Source organism: Panthera onca, chromosome A2 (genome assembly GCF_046562875.1).
Source record: "Panthera onca isolate mPanOnc1 chromosome A2, mPanOnc1 haplotype 2, whole genome shotgun sequence".
In the NCBI taxonomy this organism is placed as follows: domain Eukaryota; kingdom Metazoa; phylum Chordata; class Mammalia; order Carnivora; family Felidae; genus Panthera; species Panthera onca.
In genome coordinates, this window is record NC_138340.1 from 19,130,392 (window position 1) to 19,158,335 (window position 27,944).

General features: G+C 43.0%; 1 protein-coding gene across 2 annotated transcripts; it reads left to right on the forward strand.

Moving 5' to 3' along the window:
- The first annotated feature begins 713 nt into the window (after positions 1–713).
- Positions 714–27,727, forward strand: RBM5 (RNA binding motif protein 5). 2 transcript variants are annotated; one of them, XM_078443060.1, is made up of 25 exons: positions 714–841; positions 2,201–2,271; positions 3,921–4,086; positions 4,871–5,026; positions 9,162–9,231; positions 9,722–9,795; positions 12,274–12,357; positions 13,740–13,800; positions 14,442–14,507; positions 14,767–14,927; positions 15,523–15,620; positions 16,224–16,311; positions 16,468–16,545; positions 16,627–16,699; positions 18,274–18,359; positions 18,759–18,843; positions 19,059–19,150; positions 22,256–22,417; positions 22,893–23,042; positions 23,126–23,197; positions 23,821–24,000; positions 24,286–24,360; positions 25,839–25,936; positions 26,015–26,144; positions 27,084–27,727. In XM_078443060.1, exons 2-25 carry the CDS (start codon positions 2,255–2,257, stop codon positions 27,207–27,209), a joined length of 2,448 nt encoding a protein of 815 aa, XP_078299186.1. In that variant the 5' UTR covers positions 714–841; positions 2,201–2,254; the 3' UTR covers positions 27,210–27,727. The 2 variants fall into 2 exon arrangements, with proteins under 2 accessions (XP_078299186.1, XP_078299187.1); XM_078443061.2 differs by lacking the exon at positions 3,921–4,086 and having other exon boundaries at positions 724–841.
- Positions 27,728–27,944: the final 217 nt, after the last annotated feature.

A 27,944-nucleotide genomic window follows, 5' to 3' on the forward strand; every position in this document is an offset into this window, starting at 1 on the left:
ACATCCAACTACTAACTGTTAAATTAACCCTGGAAAATGACTTTCATGAGCCTGTGCCTTAGATTGGAGAATATCAATCAAATGACACTCTGAAGATCTGCCTTCAAGAATTCTCTTAATTTCAGAGTGCCTGGCTGGCTCAGTCAGAAGAGCACATGACTCTTGACCTCAGGGTTGTGAGTTCAGCCCCATGTTGGATATAGAGATTACTTCTGAAGAAAAAAAATTTTTTTTAAAGAATTCTTTTAACTTCCACAAACCTCATTTTCCTCACCTGCAAACTGGGTTTAATAACCATCTCATAGATTATAAAAATGAAAATAGGTATTTCTAAAGCACTTAGCCCAAACCATCTAGAGTCCAATAATGCAATAGTCGGTCAACTAACCTTAGTTCTCTTAAAACTGGGTTACACGTGACGTTTTACATCGTGTCAGTGAACACAAACTGTACTCTTTTAAGGCCTTTGTAACAAAGGCAAAGAATTACCAATAAAGGTAAGCGTTCTAATCTGGGTCTGCAAATGGCAGATTGGCAACTCCGCCCTCGGTTTTGAAAAACAACAACAACAACAACAACGAAATGCGCAGGAAATTAACACAGGGCGTGAGTGACAGGATGCCTTAGCGACCACACTTCCCAGCAGTCTACGCGCAGTCAGACACCGTCGCGGATTGGACGCCACCTCAAGAGGCTGGTGGTGCGGGGGAGGGGACAGGCGCGAGGTACTGTGGGTAGGAGACGGCCGTCGGCCGAGGCGCCATTTTGTGAGGCAGCCGTACCCTGTTGGAGATTCTGGGGCACAAAACCGCTACTTCTGCCATTTCGGTCTCTCCTGGGGGTAAGTGCGGCAGCCACCCATAAAGACCGGCAGTTCATGCTTTTGAGGCAAGCCTCGTGCAGCTTCCCTGACAGCTGCGGGTGGCGGCCGATCAGTCCCAGCCGCATCGCTAGAGTAGCTACCCGAAGCATTGGAGGGCCGCGCCCCTGCTCGCCGCCTGCGCTGTCAGCTCTCGGAGGGCGTCCTCCCGCCCAACCTGAGGCCCACTTTTTTTCGGGCGCTTGACTGTACCCCTGACGGAACGCATTTCCAACTCCCCAACCCAGCTGAATGTGGAGCCATCGCCTGTCCTTCGGGTACTTCTCGGGGGTGTCCGGCAGTTTTTAGCCGCCATCGCCCCGCAGCTGCACTTGAATCCGCCTATCCAGGACGTTGTTCGGTGAAGGCTGATCTGCGGGCTGGGAGCCTCTTGGGGTTCGGGAGGGGCATGTGCAGGCAGAAAGGGAAAGCCGGACGCCGGAGTGGGTCGCGCAGGCAGTGGCGCCGCCATCTCGGCTGCAATACCCCACGGAGGTGGGTCCAGGCACTGCCCGAGACACAAGGGGCGGCATCTGAGATTCTGCTCAGGACCTTATTTCTCCCAGGTGGTTCTCTTCCATTTATTAATTCAGCAAATGTTCGTTGAGCGCCTGCTCCGGAACAGGCGCCAGGGACGGCTGTAACTAGTTTCTCAGACCTCGCACGCATCGAACGCGGTCTAGCTGTGTGATGTTTTATTACCACCAGGGCGGTGCGGGGCCTAGTTGGTCGCCTCAAGGGCTTGTGGTGGTTATTGTTGCTGAGGAATTAAGTCGTGTCGAGGTTTGCTCTTGTCTTACTGAAATAGCTTTGGATCAGCCGTTACGTTATAAATGGAGTAGATTTCAATCAGCACGGCATTCTGGCTTCTAAAATGTTTCAACTTTTCATCAGAAAATACTGAATTTCATGTTGCTGCTTGTATTAATAAAGACACTTTGATTAATGTTTTGAAAAGGTCAACTACCCCGTTGGAGTTGCTTTGATTAGAACACAGGGAGCTGATTGCATCTCTGCCTTTTTTGCTTTGTAATCCTAAAGTAGGGGAAGGGAAGGAGTTTTTTTCCTGTATTCTTTTATGAGTTTGTTATCAAATAGAAAATCTAATATTTTAAAGTATGCCTTATCTTCCTGCTGTGCTCATTTCAGTAAAACCTTAGTGTGATTTTAATACTGACACTTGATTCCCACCTCCCTCCTCTCCCACCTCCCCGCCACCACCTTGTATAATCACTGTTAATAATTTGATGAAATTCCAACCTCAGCAGTGTCCTAGCTTATGGAATGATGGTGTTAAGTGATCTCTCAAATTTTCAGTGATCAGTCTCTCTTATTTCCTAGAAAAAAACAAAATTTGAACCTTTTGGAGCAGAGTGCTACATCTTCAGTAGGACAATGGGTTCAGACAAACGGTAAGTTACTAGCGTACCTGTCTTTGTTCACAACATTTCATTGGGAAACTGAACTACTTGTTAAAAATTGTTTATCAAACAAATGTAAGTGACTATTTTGTGCCAGGCATTGCTGTTAGCCCCTTCATGAGCCTTGCTCTCACAAGCAGGTGGCTTAGTGAAAGAATTGAAGTACTGTGTGAACTCTGCTATATAAAAGAAGTCGAGGGTGCTGCTAGAACACATAGGAAGCGTGTGTTTTCCTGGATACATCTAGGAAAGCTTCCTGGAGAAAGTAATCTTTAAGGTGAAGCCTGAGGATAAGTAAGAATAAAGGAGGGCAGGGTGGAGTGGTTCACTGAGAGTTCCCAGTGTGGAAAACAGCCTGTGCAAAAGCCAGGAGAGATCATACAGTCTGCCACTTTACATAGTACCCGGCTGTAGCAAGCAATCAGTGAATGCCAGTTCTTGTTAGTGTCCACTCCATAGCAAGATGATCCAGATTTATAGAAGCTCTGGACTATGGATTACATGAAAAATAAATGAATTGAAAAATTGCTAAAGAATTAGTAGAAAATTAAGATGACAGCATTTGGCTGCTCTGTCATCTAGGGATTCTCCCACCCAGACCATTTGATTTGAATACTCGACTTTTACTTATTCATTCCTCCTCAGTATTCAGGCTGGTCCCAGTGGTAGATCAAATCAAATTAACGGCCCAAAGAGACTCAGGAAAAGTTCTTGTCACGTGATGTCCTTGTTCTAATGCTGTGTTAGCAGTCTGTGATTCCAAATAACTTACTAAACTAACATTTACCCTTTTAGGGTTTCCAGTCCCTATAGTTCACATCATGAAGTAGCCCTAGATTACTTGTTCTGTTGGTTTCTTTTTAGTAAATTTGTATTCTCTAAATGAGGCACTTCTAAGCCTTTCCTTTGTCTTATCCTTACAAGGTTTTATGAACCTGATAAACAGTTTATGAAAAAACTAGATCTTTGGTCAGATGGGATTAAGCCTCTTGTTATTAGATTTTCCTGTGAGACCTAATGCTGCCGAGTAACCAAAAATAAACCAGATGTTCTAGGAAATGATGTTCTCTGCTGGTGCTAGTTAGTAACAAATGAACTTGGTTAACTGCCTGATAAGGAAAAAAAACAAAAAACAAAAACTAATTTAATTCATCCAGGTTGTTGGTCCATTTCCCAGTAGTGTGATACCCTGGAGAGTGGATGAGTCAGAACACTCTCTCCTTTGAAATTGGGTGAAATGCTAAAAATTGCTTTCTTCCTATTTTTGATCACTAAGATCTGAATCAGGGATGGAAGGGGTGATACGTGTGTAGACTACAGGCTTGGGAATACGCAGGATAAACTTGGACAACCTGACCTTTGTAAAAAATATTAAACCCAGACATTTGATACCCATATTTTCAGATTTAGCATTATCTCCTGAAAGTTATTTTTTCCTTTATGTTTTTCCTTTATGAAAGTTGTTTTTCCTAGTAGTTGTCTTAATAAACTGGAATTTGGTGATCACATTTTGAGGGATACTTTAAACTATTTTGGTATCTTATAAACTGAGCTGTAGGGGTATGTGTTTTCTACCATGTTGTCTAAAGGTATAAAATGTGATTTACTTTAGAGTAAATGAAAATTATTTTCCCTGGCAGAGTGAGTAGAACAGAGCGTAGTGGAAGGTACGGTTCCATCATAGACAGGGATGACCGGGATGAGCGTGAATCCAGAAGCAGGCGGAGGGACTCAGATTACAAAAGATCTAGTGATGATCGGAGGGGCGACAGATACGACGACTACCGAGACTATGATAGCCCAGAGGTGAGTGGTCAGCAATTGGTATGAAATAGTTAGATTATGAATTGTATGCACAAAGCCTTTAAGATTCTGGAAATGAAATAAGTATACCAAGTGTAGAACTCTCTGTTGAGTATTATATTCAAATTCTATTATTCTGAAATCTGTTGAGATGACTCTAACCCTCAAAGACAGCTGAGCCTCTGGTAATAGAAATTACTGGCCAGGATTTACATAGGGCTCACCGTGCACCAGGCACTCTTTTGAGCACTTGACTTACATGAACTCGTGTAGGTCTCATTACAACTTACGATACATGTCTTCCCATTTTAAAGATGAGGCAATTGGAGCGTAATAATATGCCAACACTGTGCCTCAGATGCTACTTCTATAAGTTGTAGTTTCAGTCACCATAGTTTTTTTTCTCATTTCTTTTCTATATGTAAATAGAGCTTTGTTTAGAAGTAATTGTGTTGCCCATATAATCATGCAGGGCTTTTTTTTTTTTTTTCATGCATACAATCTTCATATTGTGACAGGTCATGTAGTATTTCACTGTGTGTTAGTGTACTATACAGTGAGTTGTTAAACCGTTCTTCCTGAACTAATGGTTATGGCCCTTCTTTTTTTGTTGTTGTTTTTTTTTGTTTGTTTTGTTTTTTGTGTTTGTTTTAGAAACACTACAGTGAACATCATCATAGAGTTCCAGTATCCTCTCTGTTGTTCCTAAAAATAAATTCCTAGGGCCTGGATCAAAGAATATAAACCCAGTGTGATTTTAATTGTAATTTTATTTATTATAAATCAGAGAGAACGCGAAAGAAGGAACAGTGACCGATCCGAAGATGGCTACCATTCAGATGGTGACTATGGCGAGCATGACTACAGGCATGACATCAGTGATGAGAGGGAGAGCAAGACCATCATGCTGCGCGGGCTTCCCATCACCATCACAGAGAGCGATGTAAGGGGAGAGAGCAGTTATCATGAGCAGTCCAGTAGGCACAACCGATTTGGAACTTCTGCCATTTTTTGTGCTATTGTTTTATCTCAAGCTAACATCTCAGCTAGTGAAGTATATTTCTGTCTTTAGGATGGAGTTCTTTCAACTTGGTTCAGAAGTTAATTACCATTTATATTTAGACTTTGAAGCTCAACGTAGAGGAGGTCTTGTTCCTTCAATAGCCCTTAGAAGGTAGTTTTTTATTTTTATTTTTATTGAATTGGTTACTTAGTGAGGATGTATCAGCAAAAACATTTTCTTCATGATCTGGCCACCTTTGATTTGATGAAAATTATACTATCCATTTGAGACCTAAGAACCCTGTTGAAAAGGAAGGCCATTACTTGGCTCCCCACTCCTAGAACTGGCCAACAAGGGCCTTGGTATATTGGGCGCTGATTTTCACTGGCATCTCTGGCCCTCACCCATTCCTTCTAGCCACATCCACCACCTGCCTCCCCTACAGGCCACTTCAAATATGTTCATTGTTCTACCAGTGTGCCTTTTTCTGCTTGAAGTCTCCATTATGTGAAGCCTTCCCTGATCTACTAGGCAGACTGGTGTTAGAAGAGGTCCTGTTGAAAGAGGTTCTGCAGAATGTCCCGGTGGGAGGAAAAAGAAAGAAAGAAAAAGGGCTGCCTGGCTGGCTCAGTTGGTAGGGTATGCTACTACTGAACTTGGGGTTGTGAGTTCAAGCCCCATGTTGGGAGTAGAGGTTATTATTACTTAAAGTTTACTTATTTATTTTGAGAGCGAGAGCAGGCATAAGCAGAGGAGGGGCAAAGAGAGGAGAGAGAGAATCCCAAGGAGACTCTGTACTGTCAGCTTAGAGCCTGACTCGGGGCTGGAACTCCTGACCCTGAGATCATGACATGAGCTGAAACCAAGAGTCAGACTCTTAACCAACTGAGCCACCCAGGTGTCCCTGGAGTAGAAATTTTTTTTTTTTTTTTTAATGTTTGTTAATTTTTGAGACAGAGACAGAGTGCGAGCCAGGGAGGGACAAAGAGGGAGACAGAATCCAAAGCAGGCTCCAGGCTCCAGGCTCCAATCTGTCAGCACTGAGCCCGAGGTGGGTCTCGAACCCATGAACCGTGAGATCATGACCTGATCTGAAGTCGGACAGATCTGAGCCACCAGATCTGAGCCACCCAGGTGCCCCCCCCTTTTTCTTAATGTCTCTGGAGGTTTAAGGGAGGTTTTATTAGTGGAGGGTAAAGAAGGGTTCCAGGGAGATCTTAGTTGAACTGATTTTTGAGGGATAGAAAGAAATGTTTGGGTTTGGTGGAGAACTGGGGGAAAGGTGTAGACTGTACTTCTAGGCAGTAGGGTAACATAAGCACACCTGGAAATAGATTCTGAATTTAGTCAAGGCCTTGAACCAGGTTGATTTGGCTGATGTTAAAGGCTTTTGGCAGGGGTGAGGGATGTGGAAAGGTGCTGTTGAGGCCAGGCTGTGAAATCTTTAAAAGCCCAGCTAAGTATAAAGTTACTGGGGCACCTGGGTAGCTCAGTTGGTGTAAACACTAGAGCTTCTGACTCTTGATTTCAGCTCAGGTCATGATTTCATGCTCAGCATGGAGCCTGCTTGAGATTCTTTCTCCCTCTGTTCCTCTTGCCCGCTTGTGCACGCACAGTCTCTCTCTCTCTCTCTCTCTCTAATAAAAAAAAAAAAAAAAAAAGGTACTAAGGGCTTTTCCTAGTAGCAAAAGCTATGCAAGTTAGAATGTTGGAGGAAAGAATGGGTAGACAGGGAAGGCAGAGATGAGCACAGGTAGGGGCAACGGTGGGCATGTAGAGTAAGATGCAGGAAATGCAGGAGGAGTCCATTTAGGAAAGTTTGCTTGTTAAGCAGGTTGTTCCCTTGAGTAGCCTGCTGACCTGTGATCCTGGGAGTCTGCAGAGGAAGTGAGTAGTAGCATGGAGAAGCAGTGCTCTAGCTGACTTGGGGAACCTCCCTGCTGGCAGTTGAGGCAGCAGGTTGGCAAACAAGATTGTAATGCTTTTGTATTTCAGGCTTCTTCAGGGAAATAGAATCGCCTACCATAAGAAGGCTGGTTTTCAAAGTAGAATTTCTCAGGCCCCCAAATTATGTAGTATTCTTAGCAGATTCATTTGTTGAGGTTTTAAAACATTTTAAAATTATAATATTTAATCTCCTGGACTTCAGTTTATCATTTTCATTATTGTTTTATCTTTTTTTGTTTAGCCCTCCCTCCCCCTGACTGACATGAACTGTTACAATAACTATCTTTAGTTACTATGTTACTGTATGTTACTGTTACCACTGCTTTTGTAGTAACTATCTTTAGTTATTCTGATGACCAGTTAGTTATTACTAAGCATGGACCTGAGTCACATGGTGGGGTCTGGCTCTGTGTAGAACTTCTGCTCTGTGGAAAAAATAGACATAGTCGATTCTCTTTCTTTGGGGTGGTTATGGTCAGTTTATAAAGTCATTGCAAATAGAATACTGAATACTGAACTATCACTCCTAGAGAAGATACAAAGTTAGGTTCCTGTGAGCCTCTGGTCACAACATTTTCATCAACAGATCAATACATAACCTTGTTTCAGGTGCATTTTGGTTTAGAGATACCTTATTTAATATATATTGTTGATTCATAAACCTTGAACTCACATCTAGCCACACTGTAACTTGTGCCTGAATGAAGCTTGTCTTACATACATATTTTTTCTGTAAGGGACATCATAGCCTTCTTGCATTCAGGAACACTAGACAGAAACTCCAGCACTACATTTGGAGAGCCATTTTATTTTTTATTTTAAATTTTTTTATTGTTTTAAAGCACAAGTGGGGGAGATGGCAGAGAGAGAGAGGGAGAATTTTAAGCAGGCTTCACTCTCAGCTCGGAGCCCAACACATCGCTTGGTCCCATAACCCTAAGATCATGACCTGACCCAAAATTAAGGGTTGATGCTCAACTGGCTGGCTCAGTTGGTAGAACATGTGACTCTTAATATCAGGGATTGTGAGTTCAAGCCTCATGTTGGGTACAGAGATAACTTCAAAACAAAACAACTAGGTAGATATATGGATAGTGAAATCAACCAAAGGTACAAAAATGTGATACACTTGGCACTAAATAGATAGTGAAAAAGATACTTGCTTACATTATGAAAGCTGAAACCAAGCAAAACATCACCCCGGCCTGGGACAGGTGCATCAAGTGACTCAAACCTTTCTTTCTCCTGCGTATGTCCACAGATGACTTGGAAGTGCCAAAAGTATTGATTTGGAGTTACAAATTTCAGTGAATGGGCAAATTTGCAAACACAGAATGCACAAATAATGAGGATCGACAGTGTATAATCCCATAGCCTTTGCACGTAATTATGGAAAGTTGGAGACTTCGTCTCACAAATTTGGCCCTGGTTTTTTTTTCCTAGGGGTATTGCTACCTGGCATGATTGATAAAGAGATTAGGGTATTTCATTGCCTTTTGTAGTAAGGGCTTGGTCTGACATCAGTAACAAACCTTCTAGCCCAAATTCATTTTTCTAGGACCAATTATTGCTTGACCTATTAGGAGCCTAGGAATGTTATGAGCTTTGTTAGTTTTCACCACTAATGTAAATATAAAAATTATTTCTTTCGTATTGTGCAAAAAATGTTTGAGAGAGTTCCTTGTGTTTTTGGCTATTGATTCTTGATCATATACTTCAGAGGACAATAGCACATCCTTTGCCTCTTCTAAATTTCATTTTCTTTCTGGTCCTTTAAACAAAGGACAGCAAAGTGAGACTAGAGGAGAGAAGCTTGCAGGACAGCATGCCGTGGGCAAGACTGTTTATAACATAAATACTTGTACCTCAGGGAAATCCCCAGGCAGCATATAAAGAATGCATTTGAGGAAAAAAAAAAAAAAAGAATGCGTTTGAGGCTGTTATAATGCATTTCATTTCTGTGAGAAGCGTTCCCTTTTTTACATGTTTAGAATAATTGCATTTTGGTGATAGAAGTTAAAAACTTGGCTGATTAAGGCAGTTAATGCAGTTCTTGGTCCTTGAATTTTCTTTGATGTGGAATAGTTTGTGGCTGAAGCTTTAACTATAAACGTGTAAAACTCTGCAGATTCGGGAAATGATGGAGTCCTTTGAAGGCCCTCAGCCTGCGGATGTGAGGCTGATGAAGAGGAAAACAGGTGAGAGCTTGCTTAGTTCCGGCGGTTCTGGCTCTCTTCCCCATTCCCACCTCAGCCCCTAAAGACCATCCTGATTCCCCCAGTCTTCAAGCACATGAATTCAGAATGAAAGGTTTGCCATGGCTAAGGAATGTGACTCTTTGAAAACGATATTAGAGAGCACCTGAGGACCTTTTTAAAAACTTTGTTTTTAGGGGCTTTTTTTTTTCCTTCGGTAAGTAGTGATTTATAAACTCCTTGTTTGACTGTTTGTAGTCGGTTGCATGGTTACTTTTTAAGCGTGGAATCAAATCGAGTGGCACTTAGTTCAGGCGGCTTGGTTCCTTGCCATGGCAAAGTATCAAGAAGATCCCCAAGTCAAGTCACATTTGTAAAGCTGCTTCCCAATTGGCTTTGTCACGCAGTGTTGAAGCAGTGGGAGAGAGATTCACCTGTTATAAAGGAACTGACTAACACGAGTATCCCGTCTATATCTGAATGCTGTCTCTAGGTGTAAGCCGTGGTTTCGCCTTCGTGGAGTTTTATCACTTGCAAGATGCTACCAGCTGGATGGAAGCCAATCAGGTTGCTTCACTCACCAAGTCTAGATATTCATGAAAATGGAACAAGTCTGTACAATTTAAAAAAAAAAAAAAAGGTTGAAGGAGTGGTTTGTTCCAAAGGAGTGATTTTTTTTTTTAAAGAAAAGCTTTGTATATATTAAAATTGATGTTATTAGAATAAATAACAGCAGCAAGGACTGCATTGCAGAATGTGCTCTGCCTTTAAACATGGCTGCCTGGCAGGACTTTGTTAATCACTGAATACCTGTCTGGTGATTACCAAAACATATTAATGTTCCCTTTTCCCCTACTGATTATGTTCCTATTCATTATGTCCATTGAGAGTAATCTTAAAATACCCAACTCTCGATTCGACAGTAAAGAGAATATAGTAGAAGTCTGCTACTGGCATTTTGTAAGTGATTCCTTATTTCTACTTGGAGACCACAAGCCTCCTGGAGGCATAACTGTTCGTATGGGTCTTCAGGACTATTTAAGGACCTCCATGGAATTTATGAACAATAAGTCTGATGAGATTAGCCTGGGAGCTAGTGTCCTGCTGCTGTCTAATCTAGTTAAACTGGCATTAACGTTCTAATCTCCCTGAGAATGCCTTTTAAAGTCCATTGAAAGCAAATCATTGATGGTTCTTTGATGTAGCATTAACTGAAGTGTTCTACAGTTTGTCAAGAAAACGTTCAGTACTTGGCACTTCAGTAACATTTTTTGCCAGAACTCCATAGCACAGTATTGAATGCCTTAACCAAATGCGTTCTGAGAAGTTTGCTTAACTCATTATGTTGCTTTTCTGCAGCATTTTATTTGTCACCCATAAATAAGAGTTACATTCTTTAGTAATATAACAAGACTCACTAATGGGGGTATCATTTTGATTGATTTGTTAGATTTTTAAGCCTCTCATTTTCTTAACCCAGAGGTGACAGCCTGATCTTAACAAAAGTGAAGCTTCATTCATTTCATACCATGGACATCATCCTAGTAAATATAGAATATAAACACAAGCTTCATGTGAGTCTGCTTTCTTGATGTGACAGCATCTTTTGATGCAGTGGAGGTATCAGAATGACTTGCCTGGGAGTTTAAAACTCCAAAGAAATTAAAACCCACGAGACATTTTAAAAAATCTCCACAATTTTAATGTATACAAAGCTAAGTTACTATGTAATATTTCATTACAATTCAAATTCACTCCAGAAATAAAAGGCTAATAGGATTAGGGACTCAGTGATAGTTTGGAGTCTCCCCCAGCACACACCCCTCCTACTGGGATGATCTATTGACATATCTCCCAGCTTCATTTTTGTTTCTGTACAACACAGTGAGTGGATGGCCCTTCAGCTTTTTCCTTCTTGGCCAGACATGCAGTCTTGCCTTTAGATAATGCAGAGACAACATTCACAGCATGTCTTAACTCTTCCAGGATTTGCAAGAACCAAATTGCTCAACAGTATGTATATTTAGAGGGGTTAGACTCCTTTTAAAAATTTGGATATCTAACCTCCTACTAATTCTGTTCTGATATTGTCAGAACATCCCATTCCCTCCTCCCTCCTGCCCCCCCCCCCCATAAAAAAAAGAAGAAGAAGAAGAAAAGATGCTCCTGTTAAATGAAGGCTCTTTGGGGGCAGGTGCTGGATATACATACTCTTGGCTAGACTGATTGAGCTTGGAGTTTTGACCTTCAAAGTTGATTCCCTTTTAGTCACATGGTTGACCTGAAGGGTAAGGTGGTGTATGCATTTATAAACTCTTCCAACCCCCCTGAAGAAACTTCATTGGCCTCCTGGTTACTCATCCTGAAGAGAGTACCATGTATTTCAGTGAAAAACACATCCATCACTTAGGACGTGACATGGTTTCAGTTGGCAGGAAGAAATCTCATTTAGCTGCTTTAGAGTGGATGGCATTCAGAATAGGCCCTCCTAAGAAAAAGTTGTAACCAGATTCCCTTTAAAAATGAGCTCCCCTCCCCTCGTCCCCCAGAGGACAGACACATGCTAAAGCAGGAGTTTGGGGAAAGGGAAAATAGAAAGGCTTTTACTTTACATAAGGACGGGGGACTGGGGGAAAAGTGAAGCGAAGCCCAAGGACACCATGCTGAGGCTAAAGTAGGCAATCTCAGAACTGGGAGAGTTGTGTCTTCTGCTTTTTGAAATAGACTGTCACTCTCGGGCAGCCTGGCAATGCTGAATGTTAGGACTTCTGTCTCTGCTGGAGACACGGCCTGGTGCATGTCAGCGGTTAGAGTTTGGCAGCTTTCTCAGCACTCCCTGACTCCGTTTACCTTTACTCCGCATCCCATTCTCTTACTGCCTATCTGAAGGATTGGATGGGCAGAGTATAGGTGGCGGTGGTTGGTCCTCCCCGTATGTTGTCCATTTAATTCCAGAGCACTGATTTTTCCGAAGTGTGCTCTGCCCTGGGAAAATGGACACATGTTCCTCACAATGGGAATAACTAGTTACTTCTTTTTTTACAGAAAAAGCTAGTGATTCAAGGAAAGCACATTGCGATGCATTATAGCAATCCCAGACCTAAGTTTGAAGATTGGCTTTGTAACAAGGTAAGCATGTGTTCTTCCCAGATAGACCAAACTCCTTCAAGTTTTGTTTTCTCTTTGTCTGTCTGAACAAGGAAGCTAGAAAGTATACAATCACCAGCTTTTATCATAGGGTGATTTTCCTGGTTCATGACTTTCTTTTCATCCTCCTGTGCCAGTACTAGAATCCCTAGAACATTAGAGATTTTTTTAAGATCCAGGTTCTTGGACACCTGGGTGGATCAGTCAGTTAAGCCTCCGGCTTCAGCTCAGATCATAATCTCAAGGTTCGCAAGTTTGAGCCCCACATTGGGCTCGTACTGACAGCTCAGATTCTGTGTCTTCTCTCTCTCTTCCCCTCCCCTGCTCACACTGTCTGTCTCTCTCTTTCAAAAATAAACGTTGAAAAAAAAAAAAAAAAAGATCCAGGTTTGGGTTGCCTGGGTGGCTCAGTAGGTTGAGCGTCTGACTCTTGATTTCAGCCCAGGTCATGATCTCACAGTTCATGGGTTCGAGCCCTGCATCAGCCTCTGTGCTGACAGCGTGGAGCCTGGTTGGGATTCTGTCTCTGCCTCTCCTCCACTCATGCTCGCTTGCTCTGACTTCAAAATAAGTAAATAAATATTTGGGGGGAGATCCAGGTTCTAAGCTCAGTGTTTCAATTAGGATTTTAGGTTTGTTCCACTTTACTGTTTCTTGATTTCTAGAGCTCTCAACTTGTGGCATAGTCCTTAATTACATTAACAAAATCCTTCTGACTCTGCTCAAGTTATGTAAGATCCGTTATGGTTCTGTCAGGGCACCTGGCTGGCTCATTCGATAGAGCATGCACCTCCTGATCTCAGAGTCGTAAGTTCAAGCCCCACATTGGGCATACAGCTTACTTAAAGAAAAAATAATAATAATTAAAAGAAATTCAAAAGCAGAAGTATTGTAGTCCTGTCAGCATTGCACCATTTGAGCTTGCCATTCTGAGAGTATTCCGATTCATTGTTCTTCACATCTACTGTTTCCAGAAGGGGGCTTGACAGTATTCCGTTCACATCTTGCTTGTGTGTATAGAGTGGTCCATATAGTGAGTGCTCTTCTGATTGAAGAACAAACTTTGCCACTGTTTGCTGTAGGGTTTTTGGGTGAACTTAAACTTTCCCTCAACTTGATAAAAAGGGAATTCTATTTCAAACTATGTCAAGATTTGTTTTTCTTGTTAGAATTCACATGCTGAAACATTTTACATTTAAAATTTTTAGGTGAATGCCCTTTTGTCTTGGTTATATGTTATCACTCTGCTTTTTTATTTGCTTACTGGGACTTGTCCATGGCCCTATAGCCCCTAACCCACTTCATCACTAGTAAGCCTGGCCTACTGTGAGAAATAATTACAGAGAAAACTTTTTTTCTTCCAGTGCTGCCTTAACAATTTCAGGAAAAGACTAAAATGCTTCCGGTGTGGAGCGGACAAGTTTGGTAAGCCCAAACTCAGCTATTTGGAATATGCATTGAAAACCTGACTAATTACGGGGGCACCTGGGTGGCTTAGTTGGTTGAGTGTCCAACTGTTGGTTTGGGCTCAGGTCATGATCTCATAGTTCATGGGTTTGAGCCCCAAGTTAGGCTCCATGATGATAGCGCACCCCTGCATGCACACTATTTCTCAAAAATAAACTTAAAAAAACAAACCAAAAACCTGACTAATTAGGTTGTCTGTGGTATAGATTGTAAAGCATTTCAGGAAGTAACTCGTGTATCTTCTGTAAACTTGCTTACCTTGTGTTAGGGAGATGCTTCTGATGACTGTGTGTGCAGAGAGTTCCTTTATTTTCCAAAATTAAGTCTGCTCACTGGTTTGCATTTTGAATCTGTTTTTCTGTAGTACCGAGGTAATGTCAGTCCTCTCCGGCCCAGTTTCTGCATTCCACATGTATCGTGTCAAAATTAATGGTGTTTTATTATAGCCACAGATGGTTTAAAAAGAAAAAAATGGCTACTACATTTGCTTACAATTAAAACTTCGGGGTTTGAATGTATTTCTTTACTAAAAAAAATACTGGTTTATTATTTGTTTGTCTTCAGTAACTGACTCCCCCTGTCTCCTCCCCTTCTTGTAGACTCTGAACAGGAAGTGCCCCCTGGAACCACAGAATCTGTTCAGTCTGTGGATTACTACTGTGATAGTAAGTTCCAGTATATTCTTGGCCTTTATGGTATTACTTGACCTCAGTTGGGAGTTATTGTGCTCTTACACTTTTTTAATGACCAACATTAGCTTTAGTTTATCCCATGAAAGATTGGTTTTTAGAATCTTCTCCATGTCAAAGTGCAAGATATACTAGGAACCTCCCAAATGGATTTATGTGTTTGTACTTGAGCCTGCCTTCAAAAGTATTGGTGGTGGTAATGCACATACATGTGATTTGTCCCTTTCACCTCCAGCAATCATACTTCGAAACATAGCCCCGCACACTGTGGTGGATTCCATCATGACAGCGCTGTCTCCCTATGCATCCTTAGCTGTCAATAACATTCGCCTCATAAAAGATAAACAGACCCAGCAGAACAGAGGCTTCGCATTTGTGCAGCTGTCCTCTGCAATGGTGAGCTCACTGAATCTTCTCTTTTAAAAGAAACTGGGCTTGGAGCACCTGGGTGGCTCAGTCAGTTAGGCAGCGGACACTGAGCATGGAGCCTGCTCAAGATTGTCTCTCCCTCTGCCTCTCTCCTCTGTTCATGTTCTCTCTAGAATAAAATTAAATAAACTGGGCTTTAAGAGACAAATGTGGTTCATCTAAAAGTAGTACTGTCTGTAAGGCTCCTGGAACCCAAAGTTCAAGACTACGTAATGATAGTTATTGTAGTGCTAAATTAGAGGACCAGTTACTTTGATAAGTGGTAAAAATAATGCGTATACCTGTGAATGATTCGCAGAACTGAAGTTTTGAGCCACACTTTAATTTTTCCTTCTTGCTTTTGTTTTAGATTGATTTAGCATTTACTCCTTTAATAATATGGAATGCCTTCATGTGCTGGAGGAAAGAGGGCTGTATTTTTTCCTTGAGGTTTCGTGTGTACAAACAATTAGGAATTACTGTTCTTTTTTAATAGAAAGCTGTATTTCTTTGAATGGGGTAGGTGGTAGGGAGAGATTTTAAATTATAGGACAAAATGGTCTTTCTTGACCTTCTCCTTCAGGATGCCTCTCAGCTTCTTCAGATATTACAGAGTCTCCATCCTCCTTTGAAAATTGACGGCAAAACTATTGGGGTTGATTTTGCGAAAAGTGCCAGAAAGTGAGTAACTTCATTGTCCTTATTTCAAACTGCTGTACTTGCACAGCTGCCCAGGGATGCTTTGCTGGCTGTACCCTAAGCCCATGTTCTCCTCCCTGAGACACAATCCTCCCTGGTTGCCAAGGTCAGGAGGGAGTCAGCTGTCTTTCTTAAAGCATATTCTTTCCTGTCCTGAGGAACCAGTTGCTGGAAAACTACAAAGCAGGACAGAGGCAGACATGGCAGATGGGTTGAGAATATGTGCTATGCAAACAGCTTCAAGGTGGTGCAAACCCATCTGGAAATAATCTTTTCCTTCCAGAAGCTTCGTATAGAGAAAGCTTTAGTCTAGAGATATAAATGTCCCATTTGAAGTGTCATTACTCATCCAGCAGATACCTTACTAGATGGCAGGATACAGAGTAAAATGGTGACACTACAGAGACATTTGCCCACTGAGGAATTGGCCCATGGAGACCCCTTTCTGCTCTGAAATGAGGCCTTGCTAGCATTTGAGAGTTCCCAACAAAGGCTAGAGTGAATTGATGTTTCCTTGACAGTATGGGAGCATGGATAGGAAGCATACTGAGATAGAATCACATGCTTGGATTTTTGTGGTTTCAGAGACTTGGTCCTCCCAGATGGTAACCGGGTCAGCGCCTTCTCTGTGGCTAGTACAGCCATTGCTGCAGCTCAGTGGTCATCCACCCAGGTAAGATAGGTATTTTTTGTCAAAGTAGTGTGTTGGTGCCCAAATTCACAGAAGTAGTGCCTTAGAAGCTCTCTAAGGACAGTTTTAGGGAGTACTTCCTGGCTCTTGGTGTCTACTCAACTCACCTGTGTGTCCTCTTCTTTTGACATGCTATAGTCTCAGAGTGGTGAAGGAGGCAGTGTTGACTACAGTTACCTGCAGCCAGGCCAAGATGGCTATGCCCAATATGCTCAGGTAGGTAGATTTGACCAACATCCACCTTCTCTCCAGAGCATGTCTGAGAACAGCAGCTTTTAACAGTGCACTTTTCTTCAGTACTCACAGGATTACCAACAGTTTTATCAACAACAAACTGGAGGATTGGAATCTGATGCGTCATCTGCATCAGGTAGTAAACTTCATCTGTTTTACCTTTTGTTTAAGTAGCTGTGGTTGAGGAGATAGAACTAGATGTCCTTGGCGCTTGGAGGGCTCAGTTGCTTAAGCGTCTGACTCTTGATTTTCCGGTCGTTAGATTGAGTCCTGCAATGGGCTTTGTGCTGTTAGCACAGATCCTACTTGGGATTCTCTCTCTTTGCCCCTCCCCTGTGTGTACTTGCTCACCCGCGCATGCTCACGCTCGCTCGCTCTCTCTCTCTCTCTCTGTCTCTCTCAAAACAAATAAATGTAAAAAAAATAATAATTAGATGTTTTAACTAGACCCCAAGCCAGGAGTCCATTTCCCTGTGGGGCGGGGGGGGGGGGGGGGGGGGTGCACATTCAGTGCTGTCTCCATGTGCGTAAGGTTCTGGGGAAGATTAGAAGTACTTGAGTCGCTGAGAGTGTGAAACCCATGTTGTGATGAGTATTCGTTCTTGGAATTCAGCTTTGTATCTCCCCTCTCTGTGTTGTTTGGAGTCATGGGTGCCCACATAGGTTCAAATGAGCAGGGAGGGTGTGGCCCTAGATTCTGGTGACCAGAAATCAATCACAAGGGTCATTATAAGAAGGCCTTGCTTTACTTTTTGTTGTAGAATTCTAAAAGCTTTATGGTTAAATCTTTTCTCAACCCCAGATATGGATTCCTCTTCCTTTTTTTTATTTAAAAAAAAATTTTTTTTTTTTAACGTTTATTTATTTTTGGGACAGAGAGAGACAGAGCATGAATGGGGGAGGGGCAGAGAGAGAGGGAGACACAGAATCTGAAGCAGGCTCCAGGCTCTGAGCCATCAGCCCAGAGCCTGACGCGGGGCTCGAACTCATACGGACCGCGAGATTGTGACCTGAGCTGAAGTCGGACGCTTAACCGACTGAGCCACCCAGGCGCCCCAGCCTCTTCCTTTTTTTTAGTTGTCATACAGAATATTTAACTTTGTGACATTCTAGTAGGATTATAAAAATGAAAATGTCATAGGTTCCAGGATGCTTAGTAGGAATTAAGAACTGATACATCAGGGCACCTGAGGCTCAGTTGTTGACCGTCGGACTCTTCATTTTGGTTCAGGTCATGATCCCACAGTCATGAGATAAAGCTCTACATCAGGCTCTGCACTGAGCATGGAATCTGCTTAAGATTCTTTCTGCCTTTGTCCCCACCCCCGCTCATATGTGCACATACATTCTCACTTGTTCTCTCTAAAAATCACAAAATAGGGGCACCTGGGTGTCTCGGTCACTTAAGCATCCGACTTTGGCTCAGGGCATAATCTTGTGGTTCATGGGTTCAAGCCCCACATCGGGCTCTGTGCTGACAGCTCAGAGCCAGGAGACTGCTTTGGATTCTGTATCTCCCTCGCTCTTTGCCCCTCCCCCACTCATTCTCTGTCTTTATCTCTCCAAAAAGGTATATAATAATAATGATGATAAATAAGTAACTGACCTCACAACGACAGAAGGCTAGTTTGGGTATTACAGATAAAGATATTTGGCTTTGAGTTCATTGCCTTGGCCCTTTCTAACCCTGTGTGCATCATTTATCATCAGGCACAGCAGTGACCACCACCTCAGCGGCTGTAGTGTCCCAGAGTCCCCAGCTGTATAATCAGACCTCCAATCCGCCTGGCTCTCCGGTAATCCTGTTATCCTAAATACAGAACTGGTGACTGTTGGGGAAACTTTATTTTGTTGTACACGTATTATCCTTTCCTGCTGTATGAGCCAGGATTGAATAATACACAGACATTCTGACCTTACTTCTCTCTGTTTGGTAGTATTAGATAATGAAATAATTTGGAGTGTGTATTTAAAACATAAGATTCCAAACAAGGGGTATTTATACATTCTGCATGCTTCGACTTGACCTTTAGGAAGAAAGTTGTCAGCATGTGTTTTGCTCAAGGATTGCCTTAGATCATTGCTACAATGTGTCTGTCAGGGGAGCCCTTCCTCCTGGATGGATGATTGCAGTGATTTAGTTCTCTTAAGAGGCTTTACAGTTGAAATTATATTGAAGCTGCTGTTCTTTCCAGACTGAGGAAGCACAGCCTAGCACTAGCACAAGTACACAGGCCCCAGCCGCTTCCCCCACTGGTGTAGTTCCTGGTACCAAATATGGTAAGCCAAACCTCATGGGGCTGTTAACAGTTGGAAGGTCCTAGTTGTTGTCTGTGTCTAGTAAGAGTTCCTCTCCCTTTGTGGGTGTCAGAGGGACACTTGGGGATATGAGAGAAGACGACCATTAAGGCCTGCTGCATCTCCGTGGCTTAGAATTTGAAGTAAAGCCAGTTTCTTTATCTGGAATGACCGTGTGCTGGATTTTGTTTTTGCAGCAGTGCCTGACACATCCACTTACCAGTATGATGAATCTTCAGGATATTATTATGATCCGACAACAGGGCTGTACTATGACCCCAACTCGCAGGTAAATGCAGTTTTCCTCCCCAGCGTCACTAGAAATATCTTTGTTTCACTTAGTCTGTCTATGAGGCATGAAACGAAATACCTTTTGCAAAGGAGCAAGTGACCCAGATTAGTTTTAAGTTCTTCAGAACCACCAAGATGTAATTTCTATTTTAGGATTTTAATTTTTAAAGGTTAAAAAAAGATGTTTTCAGGTACAACGTACATACAGAAAAATACACGAGGGGCGCCTGGGTGGCTCAGTTAAGCATCCAATTCTTGATTTCAGCTCATGATTTCACAGTTCGTGAGTTCGAGCCCCAGCCTTCTTGGATCCTCTCCCTCTCTCTGCCCCTCCCCCATTCATGTGCTCTCGCTCTCTGTGTCCCTCTCTCTCTCCCTCTCTCTCAAAAATAAATAAACTTCAAACAATAGAAGAAAAATATACAGAGCTGAAGTGTACTTTTCTTTGAATATTCATATGTATACACATTCATATATATCAGCACTGAGAGGAGAAAACATTCCTGGCATGCTGAAGGTTCCCTTATGCCCCTTGTCAGTCAGTACCCATCCCCTTCAGTAACCACTAGTCAGTCTTCTAGTACTACCGTGGATTAGGTTGTCAAGTTATTATAGGTGGCTGTTAGTCATTATGTAAAGACCTAGATTGAAGTTTCAAATTGTGGTTTCTCTTCCTATGTATTTTTTAAAACTGAGATGAAATTCACATGACATAAAATTTACTTTTTTTTTTTTTTTTTTTTTTTTTTTTTTAACATTTATTTATTTTTGAGACAGAGACAGAGCATGAACAGGGGAGGGGCAGAGAGACAGGGAGACACAGAATCTGAAACAGGCTCCAGGCTCTGAGCGGTCAGCACAGAGCCCGACGCGGAGCTCAAACTCACGGACCATGAGATCATGACCTGAGCCGAAGTCGGCCGCTTAACCGACTGAGCCACCCAGGTGCCCCTTCACTTTTTTTTTTTTTAAGATTTTATTTTTGCATAGGGGCGCCTGGGTGGCTCAGTCGGTAAGCATCCAACTTTGGCTCAGGTCATGATCTCGCAGTTTGTGAGTTTGAGCCCCACATAAGGCTCTGTGCTGACAGCTTGGAGCCTGGAGCCTGCTTGGGATTCTGTGTCTCCCTCCCTCTCTGCCCCTCCCTCGCTTGTGCTCTCTCTCTCAAAAATAAGCATTAAAAAATAATTTTTTTCAAAAAAATTTATTTATTTATTTATTTTTTTTTTAATTTTTTTTTTTCAACGTTTATTTATTTTTGGGACAGAGAGAGACAGAGCATGAACGGGGGAGGGACAGAGAGAGAGGGAGACACAGAATCGGAAACAGGCTCCAGGCTCTGAGCCATCAGCCCAGAGCCTGACGCGGGGCTCGAACTCACGGACCGTGAGATCGTGACCTGGCTGAAGTCGGACGCTTAACCGACTGCGCCACCCAGGCGCCCCCCAAAAAATTTATTTTTGCATAAACCCAGCATGGGGCTCAAATTCACAACCCATGAAATCAAGAGTCTCATGCTCTACTGACTGAGCTAGCCAAATACCCTTAAAATTTACCCATTTTAACCATTTAGAATGTATAATTTGAATATACTGGCAATGTTGTGCTCCCATCACCACTAACTCCAAAACATTTTTTAAATTTATTTTTAGTAATCTCTGTACCCAACATAGGGCTCAAACTCATGACCTTGAGATGAAGAGTTGCATGCTGCTACTGACTGAGCCAGGCACCCCTTAAAGTTTATTTGTTTGTGTGTTTGTGTATTTATTTTGGTAATCCAAAATACTTTCATTGCCCCAAAAAGAAACTGTGTACCCATTAACAATCACTCCTTTGTCCCTCCTTACCCCAGTGACCACTATTTGCTTTCTGTCTCTACAAATTTGTCTCTTCTAAGCATTTCATATAAATGAAGTCGGATGACATGTGACCTCTTGGTGTCCAACCTCTTTTACTTAACATCCTGATGTTTTCTTGAGGGTAGAAATTAGCAGATCTGTGGGGTGATGTTTTATTTTTAGTAGTGGTAGATTATTTTGAAGAGGGAAGGCAACACTAACACTCCATAAATAAATAATTACTTATGACCAGGAGCTGTATATATAGAATAGGAAAATAAGTGCTTTTAACAGGTACTTGGTATTGAGAGCTTGTGGTTTCTGAGAAAGGTGTGAAGCAATGAGGGACCCACCTGAGCAAGCCAAGCCTTGCGTGGCTCTTCCGCTCCTCTTGCTTGGTGAAGAGGTGAAGTCTGACCATTATCCAAGCAGTTCTTCTTAGTGGCCATGTTTTTGTTGTGACTTCTGCGTCTGACCCATACCACCTTCCCTAGAAGAGACATGACAGATGTCTCTCCTGGGTCCCTGCTGAGTGAGTAGAGCGAATGACTAAGGAAGAAAGAAGTGGAGAGATAGGTGCTACCTATCTCCCATTGCAGTTCATCCGACATAGATCAGATCTGGTCTTCCAGGCTCCCAAACTGGCTTTTTACAACCCTGTGTTTGGTTACCTGGGTTTCCAAAGGGTTTTGATGGTTGGACCCAGTAATGAGCTGTTAACTGGTCGTCACAGAGGATGTGTGATTTAAAAACTGCTTCTGAACAAGGGGAGTCTGGCTGGCTCATTCGCCAGAGCATGCGACTCTTGATCTCAGGGTTGTGAGTTTGAGCCTCACGTTGAGTATAGAGATTACTTAAAAAATAAAATCTTGGAAAAAAATAAATAAATAAGTAAAACCTCCTGCTGAACCACTTGTTCTGGCCTCCTGGTTTGTATAAACAGTTTATGGAAAGGAGTGAGACACATTGCTCTTCGGGTGCCCTCCAGGCCCACGGATTAGATTAATGGTATTACACTGCTGAGAAACCATATTCTACTTTTGTCTAAGAAGTTCCGTACCTCTTCACTGGCCAGTTCATCATATGAACCAACACATACAGCAGCTTCTCTCTGAGCAGGAGATACTACTGCTCTGCAACATGTTTTATGTTTATATGTTGAATTTTTTTTGACAAAACAATTTTGTGTGCCTTTTTGACAAAATGATCCTTTAATGGTTTGACAAAGCAGAAAGTCTGCATTAATTGTGCTTTGTTTCTAGTACTACTACAATTCCTTGACCCAGCAGTACCTTTACTGGGATGGAGAGAAAGAGACGTACGTGCCAGCTGCGGAGTCTACCTCCCACCAGCAGACGGGCCTACCTCCTGCAAAAGAAGGGAAGGAGAAGAAGGAGAAACCCAAGAGCAAAACAGCCCAGCAGGTGAAATAATGACCCAGCCAGGGGACTTCGAGGTCTTTCTGGGGTATTGGGCTTAGTTTTTTTTTCTTTTCTTTTCTTTTCTTTTCTTTTCTTTTTTTTTTTTTTTTTTTTTTTTGAGTTGTGGCCTCTCTGTCAGCTTTATTTGGATTCTCAAAAGCTGGGCCACACGTTTAATTTACATTAAGTTCATAAAGCATTTTTAATTTTTTAGTTTTTGTCAGTTGCCCATATACATACTTAGAAGGAAGTATATTCTGGAACACTGCACAGGCTTTCAAGCAGTATTCGTTAATGATTTTGATTGTATGCAATAGTGTGTCATGAAGATATTTGTAGGTAGAAGTAAGGGCAAAGGGGGTTTTGTTCCAGAGCACGTGATTGAGGTGAGATCCTTAATGGCTTCTTACTGTGGCACAGGGGCTGACTATTGTCTAAACTCACATACCTAAATGTTTTTTTTCATGGTTGTCATTAGATCGCTAAAGACATGGAACGCTGGGCTAAGAGTTTAAACAAGCAGAAAGAAAATTTTAAAAACAGTTTTCAACCTGTTAATTCCTTGAGGGAAGAAGAGAGGAGAGAGTCTGCTGCAGCAGATGCTGGCTTTGCTCTTTTTGAGAAAAAGGTAACAGTAGCAGGAATGACCATACTTCTTCATGGGAACTTAAGTAAAACTTGAGGCTTATGACTTGTTTCTCTGTTTCCCAGGGAGCCTTAGCTGAAAGGCAGCAGCTCATTCCAGAATTGGTGCGAAATGGAGACGAGGAGAATCCCCTCAAAGTAAGGAAGGACCACCAGTGTTTTAAGGCCATTTTTGGGTTTGTGTCTTCCTGTGATTCTCAGCTTCATCTTGGCTAATGTGATTCCTACTTAAAACTGGATGTGGTCACTGTTGGTGGGTATTGAAAAGCTTCTGCACATAGAATCCATGTCTAGGGCTTTATTTTCTGGGTGAAAGCCAGTGAGATGGAGCATTGAATGAAGCCTGCATTTGAATTCCTAAGCTCAGTTGAGTTTTATTGCATTTGTAAATAGAGGGTTTTAACAGTTTGGAAAGAGAAAATTAAGGCAATAAAAAGTGTTTTACTTGATAGATAATGGTCTGGGTGGGCCATTACCCTGATCTGTCGTATTTGGGGTTTTCATCTATAATGAGTAGCTTGAAAACAACCATCCAGGAACTTTTCCTGGGCCCCAGGAGTTTGGTGCCAGCAGGCTGTCAGGCCCAGCACTTGAGGACCTGACTGTTCTGTACAGCCGGATAAATGCAATTTCACTGTTGAAGTATGGCATGGGGCATTGGGAGTTCTCACACATCTTGTATTACACGTTGCTTTATCCAGATACATAGTCATCACTGCTTCCTGCTGTACATTTCCAATGACCCACCCTTTTGTCCCCAGAGGGGTCTGGTTGCTGCTTACAGTGGTGACAGTGACAATGAAGAGGAGCTCGTAGAGAGACTTGAGAGTGAGGAAGAAAAGCTGGCCGACTGGAAGAAGATGGCCTGCCTGCTTTGCCGGCGCCAGTTCCCTAACAGAGACGCCCTGGTCAGGCACCAGCAGCTCTCAGACCTTCACAAGGTGGCCATGATTCTCTGAGCTGATAAGAGGCAGGGAGGGGAGGCAATGAGGCAATATGGGTGCCCTGATGTTGAGTGAATGCCTTTGAGAAGACTGTTCTGATGGTAGTCTGTTCTACATCATAGAGTGGCAAAGAGCATGGCAGCTCCATATACACCAGGCTCTGGTTTTCATGCCGTAGTGTGTCGATTGGGCTTTGACTCTTAGACTAAATAGGTGTTGATAATGTCATTTCAAATTAGGATGGTCCGAATTCTTACTACGTCTGTCAAATCTCTTGTACAGCAAAACATGGATATCTACCGACGATCCAGACTGAGTGAGCAGGAGCTGGAAGCCTTGGAGCTAAGGGAGAGAGAGGTGATTGAGGGTCACTGTGCCACTAGAAGGAGTATCTTGTATTTGCTTTTAGCATTTATTTGTAGCACTTAATTCCAGGTCCCAGGGGCAAGGTAGGATTTGTCATACCACATGTCACCTGGCCATTGTGGCTCATTTCAGGTTATAGGTGCTTTGTGAGCACTCTGCATCCTCTCTTTATGAGGGTGGACAGAAGCACATCCTCAAGGTTGCTCACAACTTGTGAATGCCAAATACTTACTGGTGAAGTATACTGGATTTTAGTAAAGAGAAGGTGATCTCTTCTGGCCTGCAACGAGGGAGGCTTCAAATTAGGCCCAGAGGATATCAGGGCATAAGACAGACGCAGTGATACAGAAGGAAGTAGTGGGCAGGACTGGGTTTGGGGTGAAGGCAGCAAAAGCAGGTGAGGCCAATAATGGACAGGCATTTGATGGTTCATGAGGCAAGTTGAGGGCCAGCCAGGCTTTAAAAAGAAATTGAGGGGGCGCCTGGGTGGCTCAGTCGGTTAAGCGTCTGACTTTGGCTCAGGTCATGATCTCACAGTCTGTGAGTTCGAGCCCCGCGTCGGGCTCTGTGCTGACAGCTCAGAGCCTGGAGCCTGTTTCAGATTCTGTGTCTCCCTCTCTCTCTGCGCCTCCCCTGTTCATGCTCTATCTCTTTCTGTCTCAAAAATAAATAATAGTTAAAAAAAAAATTAAAAAAAAAAATCGAGGGCCGTTGGTTAGAAATCAACCAGTGGGCAAGTTACTTGAAATTTTTCACCACGTGATAATTTTGTAGTTCGACTATCTGTAATTAGGGCTTTTGCTTTTCTGTTATTTTCCGCTGTTTGTGGTGCCATCTGTCCCTGGAGATGGGCCTGTCCCAAGTGGTAAGAGGAATGGCATCTCTGCCCTGCTCTTCCTCTAGGACCCTGGGAGGCTGTACCCACAGCCTAGCAGTCTGTTGAAGAGCTTGACAGGTGGCGGCTAATTAAATAAAATTCCTTGTTGGAGATGTAGGTGGGCCCCAGGTTCCACACACAGTTAATCCCTACAAACCGACCCTTTTTTCAATACGTTTTTTTTTTAAGTTTATTCATTTTTTTGAGAGAGGGTGTGCGTACACGAGGAGAGAGAGCGAGAGAGAGAGAGAGAGAGAGAGAATATCCCAAGCAGTGTCCATGGCTCCACGCTGTCAGCACAGAGCACGACGCCAGGCTTGATCCCATGAACCCATGAGATCATGACATGAGCCAAAATGAAGAATCAGACGCTCAACCAACTGAGCCACCCAGAGGTCCCCAAATGTACCATTTTCGGTATTGAGTGCAGTAAGGGGAAAAAAACAAAAGTGTTAGGTGTTTCAGACCACTCAAAAAGGCCAAACTCCAGACTAAGGAAGTGTCTGAGGGTGGTAATCACAAAGTCTAGGTGCATTAGGTTGTTGCAGCTTCAAGTCTGAATGTCTTTAGCAGCGTTTTTTCTCGCACGTAGATGAAATACCGAGATCGAGCCGCAGAAAGACGGGAGAAATACGGCATTCCAGAACCTCCAGAGCCCAAGCGCAAGAAGCAATTTGATGCTGGCACTGTGTATGTGTTGTGTACCTTTTCCACTTCATTAGCAGGGGCTGTGGCTGTGTTAAGTAACTGTGTGTTTGCCACTGGCAGGAATTACGAGCAGCCCACCAAAGATGGCATTGACCACAGTAACATTGGCAACAAGATGCTGCAAGCCATGGGTTGGCGGGAAGGTTCAGGTTTGGGAAGAAAGTGTCAAGGCATCACAGCTCCCATCGAGGTAAGCAGTGACATTGGGCTTCTGTGGTTTGCAGGTTTATTTTGGTGATGAGATGAGGTCAAAGCACCCAGACAGCCTGGGACCCAGGGGCCAGCTTTACCTTTACCATAAAGGGCCATCTCCTCTGGCAAGCCCAATGGAGTCTGGTTCCCGGCCGCCCTCCTTTATGTCACTCTTCTTTTAAGATGTCATTTGAGAGGAATGGGTGTGGTACCCTACTTGATTTTTCTGGTCTTTGGTTTTTTTGGGTAAAAGCTGTCTTGAGAACTGTATATTCCTATGTCCTGTTAGAAACAGCCCCTTACTGAACACTAATTCATCCAGATAGCTTAGATTAGGTTTTTTTCAAGGTACACTGTGCTTTAATTTCTTAATCACCATGTAGGTGATCTTGGTTATGTATAAAACAAGTTACGATTTAGTAGGATTTTTATCCATGCTAAGAAATTTTTTTAGTTGCTCAGAGCTCAGATTGAGATGTAATCTCAGGATCAGGAGTCCCCCACCCACTGGCCTTCTAGACAAGAGCACCACCAGGGACTGTTCCTTCTCTAACCTGGCAGCCCAGCTTAGGTCAGACTCCTACAGGCCATGTTTATCTTGTGCAAGCCAGTTCTGCCATCGGGGTGTCCTGCTACAATCTGCCCATGATTACCAGACCTTCCTAGGCTTCAGTGGAGTATTTTGGGGCCCTTAATAGGTACAGAAGCCTGCTGAGCAGGCACTGGGGGACAGGGTTGGGGGATGTGTCTCCATCTGTCTGTCTTCCTTAGCACATTTTATTCCTTCAGTCCTTAACCCTACTCCAGGTCTCCAAAACTTCCTCTCTTCTGTCCCCTGGTGGGTAGTCCTTTTCAGTTGGGAGTCTGCTGGATGAGCAGGGGTTGAAGCGGTCCACACCCTACCTGCCCTCTGCTGACAGAAATTCTGTTCCTCTAGGCTCAAGTCCGGCTAAAAGGAGCTGGCCTAGGAGCCAAAGGCAGTGCATACGGACTGTCGGGTGCGGATTCCTACAAAGATGCTGTCCGGAAGGCCATGTTTGCTCGGTTCACGGAGATGGAGTGAGGTTCAGAGAGAGAGGGAGGGCAGGAAAGATGAGCTCCTCGGAGCACAAGGAGTGGTCCATCTCCTGAATTCACTCTTAGCGCCTGTCTCTTTAAGGGCATGCCTTGTGCTGTTAATAGTTTTTAGGGCGAACCACTCCATTCTACAATGTTCTCCCACTTAAAGGAGTTCCCCTTATATGGGCTGTCTGGTGAATGGCCTTCCTTCCTGCCAGAGGGCTTGTGAGCTGGCCAAGGGGACAGTGAGTCTTTTATACTTCAGTGTACATAGTGTAATGTAGTGTGTTTTACATGTGTAGCCCATGTCATGGTCCGTCAGCCCCTCTCATTGCTAGGGGGTGTTGAGATGCCCTAGGTGGTATGTGACACCAAAGCCGCCTCTGTCATTTGTTGTGCTGTCTTTTCTTGGCAAAAGCCTTGTGTATATTTGTATATTACACATTTGTACAGAATTTTGGAAGATTTTCAGTCTAGTTGCCAAATCTGGCTCCTTTACAAAAGAAATACCTTGAAAAATGAGTGTCTGCGTCTCTTTATTCTTGGGTGACCAGGTGTGCAGAGCGTGTCTAAGCCAGTCAAGCCTGTTGGTGAGGTAAGTGTGTTAAAAGTTATTTATAAATAGTATTTTATGCTGTTTTCCTTTCCCCAACCTTGCTCCGATTCTTAAGTTCAAGAGTTTGCTAACATGCTTTAAAATTCTTCATGGAAACTCAGTCATATCTGAGTCAGCTTTTCC

Bases quoted from the DNA above. Each gene is read 5' to 3' on its own strand.
- RBM5 (XM_078443060.1), top strand. The intron at 23,043-23,125 runs GTAACAGTAGCA...TCTGTTTCCCAG, and splicing joins TTGCTCTTTTTGAGAAAAAG to GGAGCCTTAGCTGAAAGGCA. The intron at 25,937-26,014 runs GTATGTGTTGTG...TGCCACTGGCAG, and splicing joins CAATTTGATGCTGGCACTGT to GAATTACGAGCAGCCCACCA.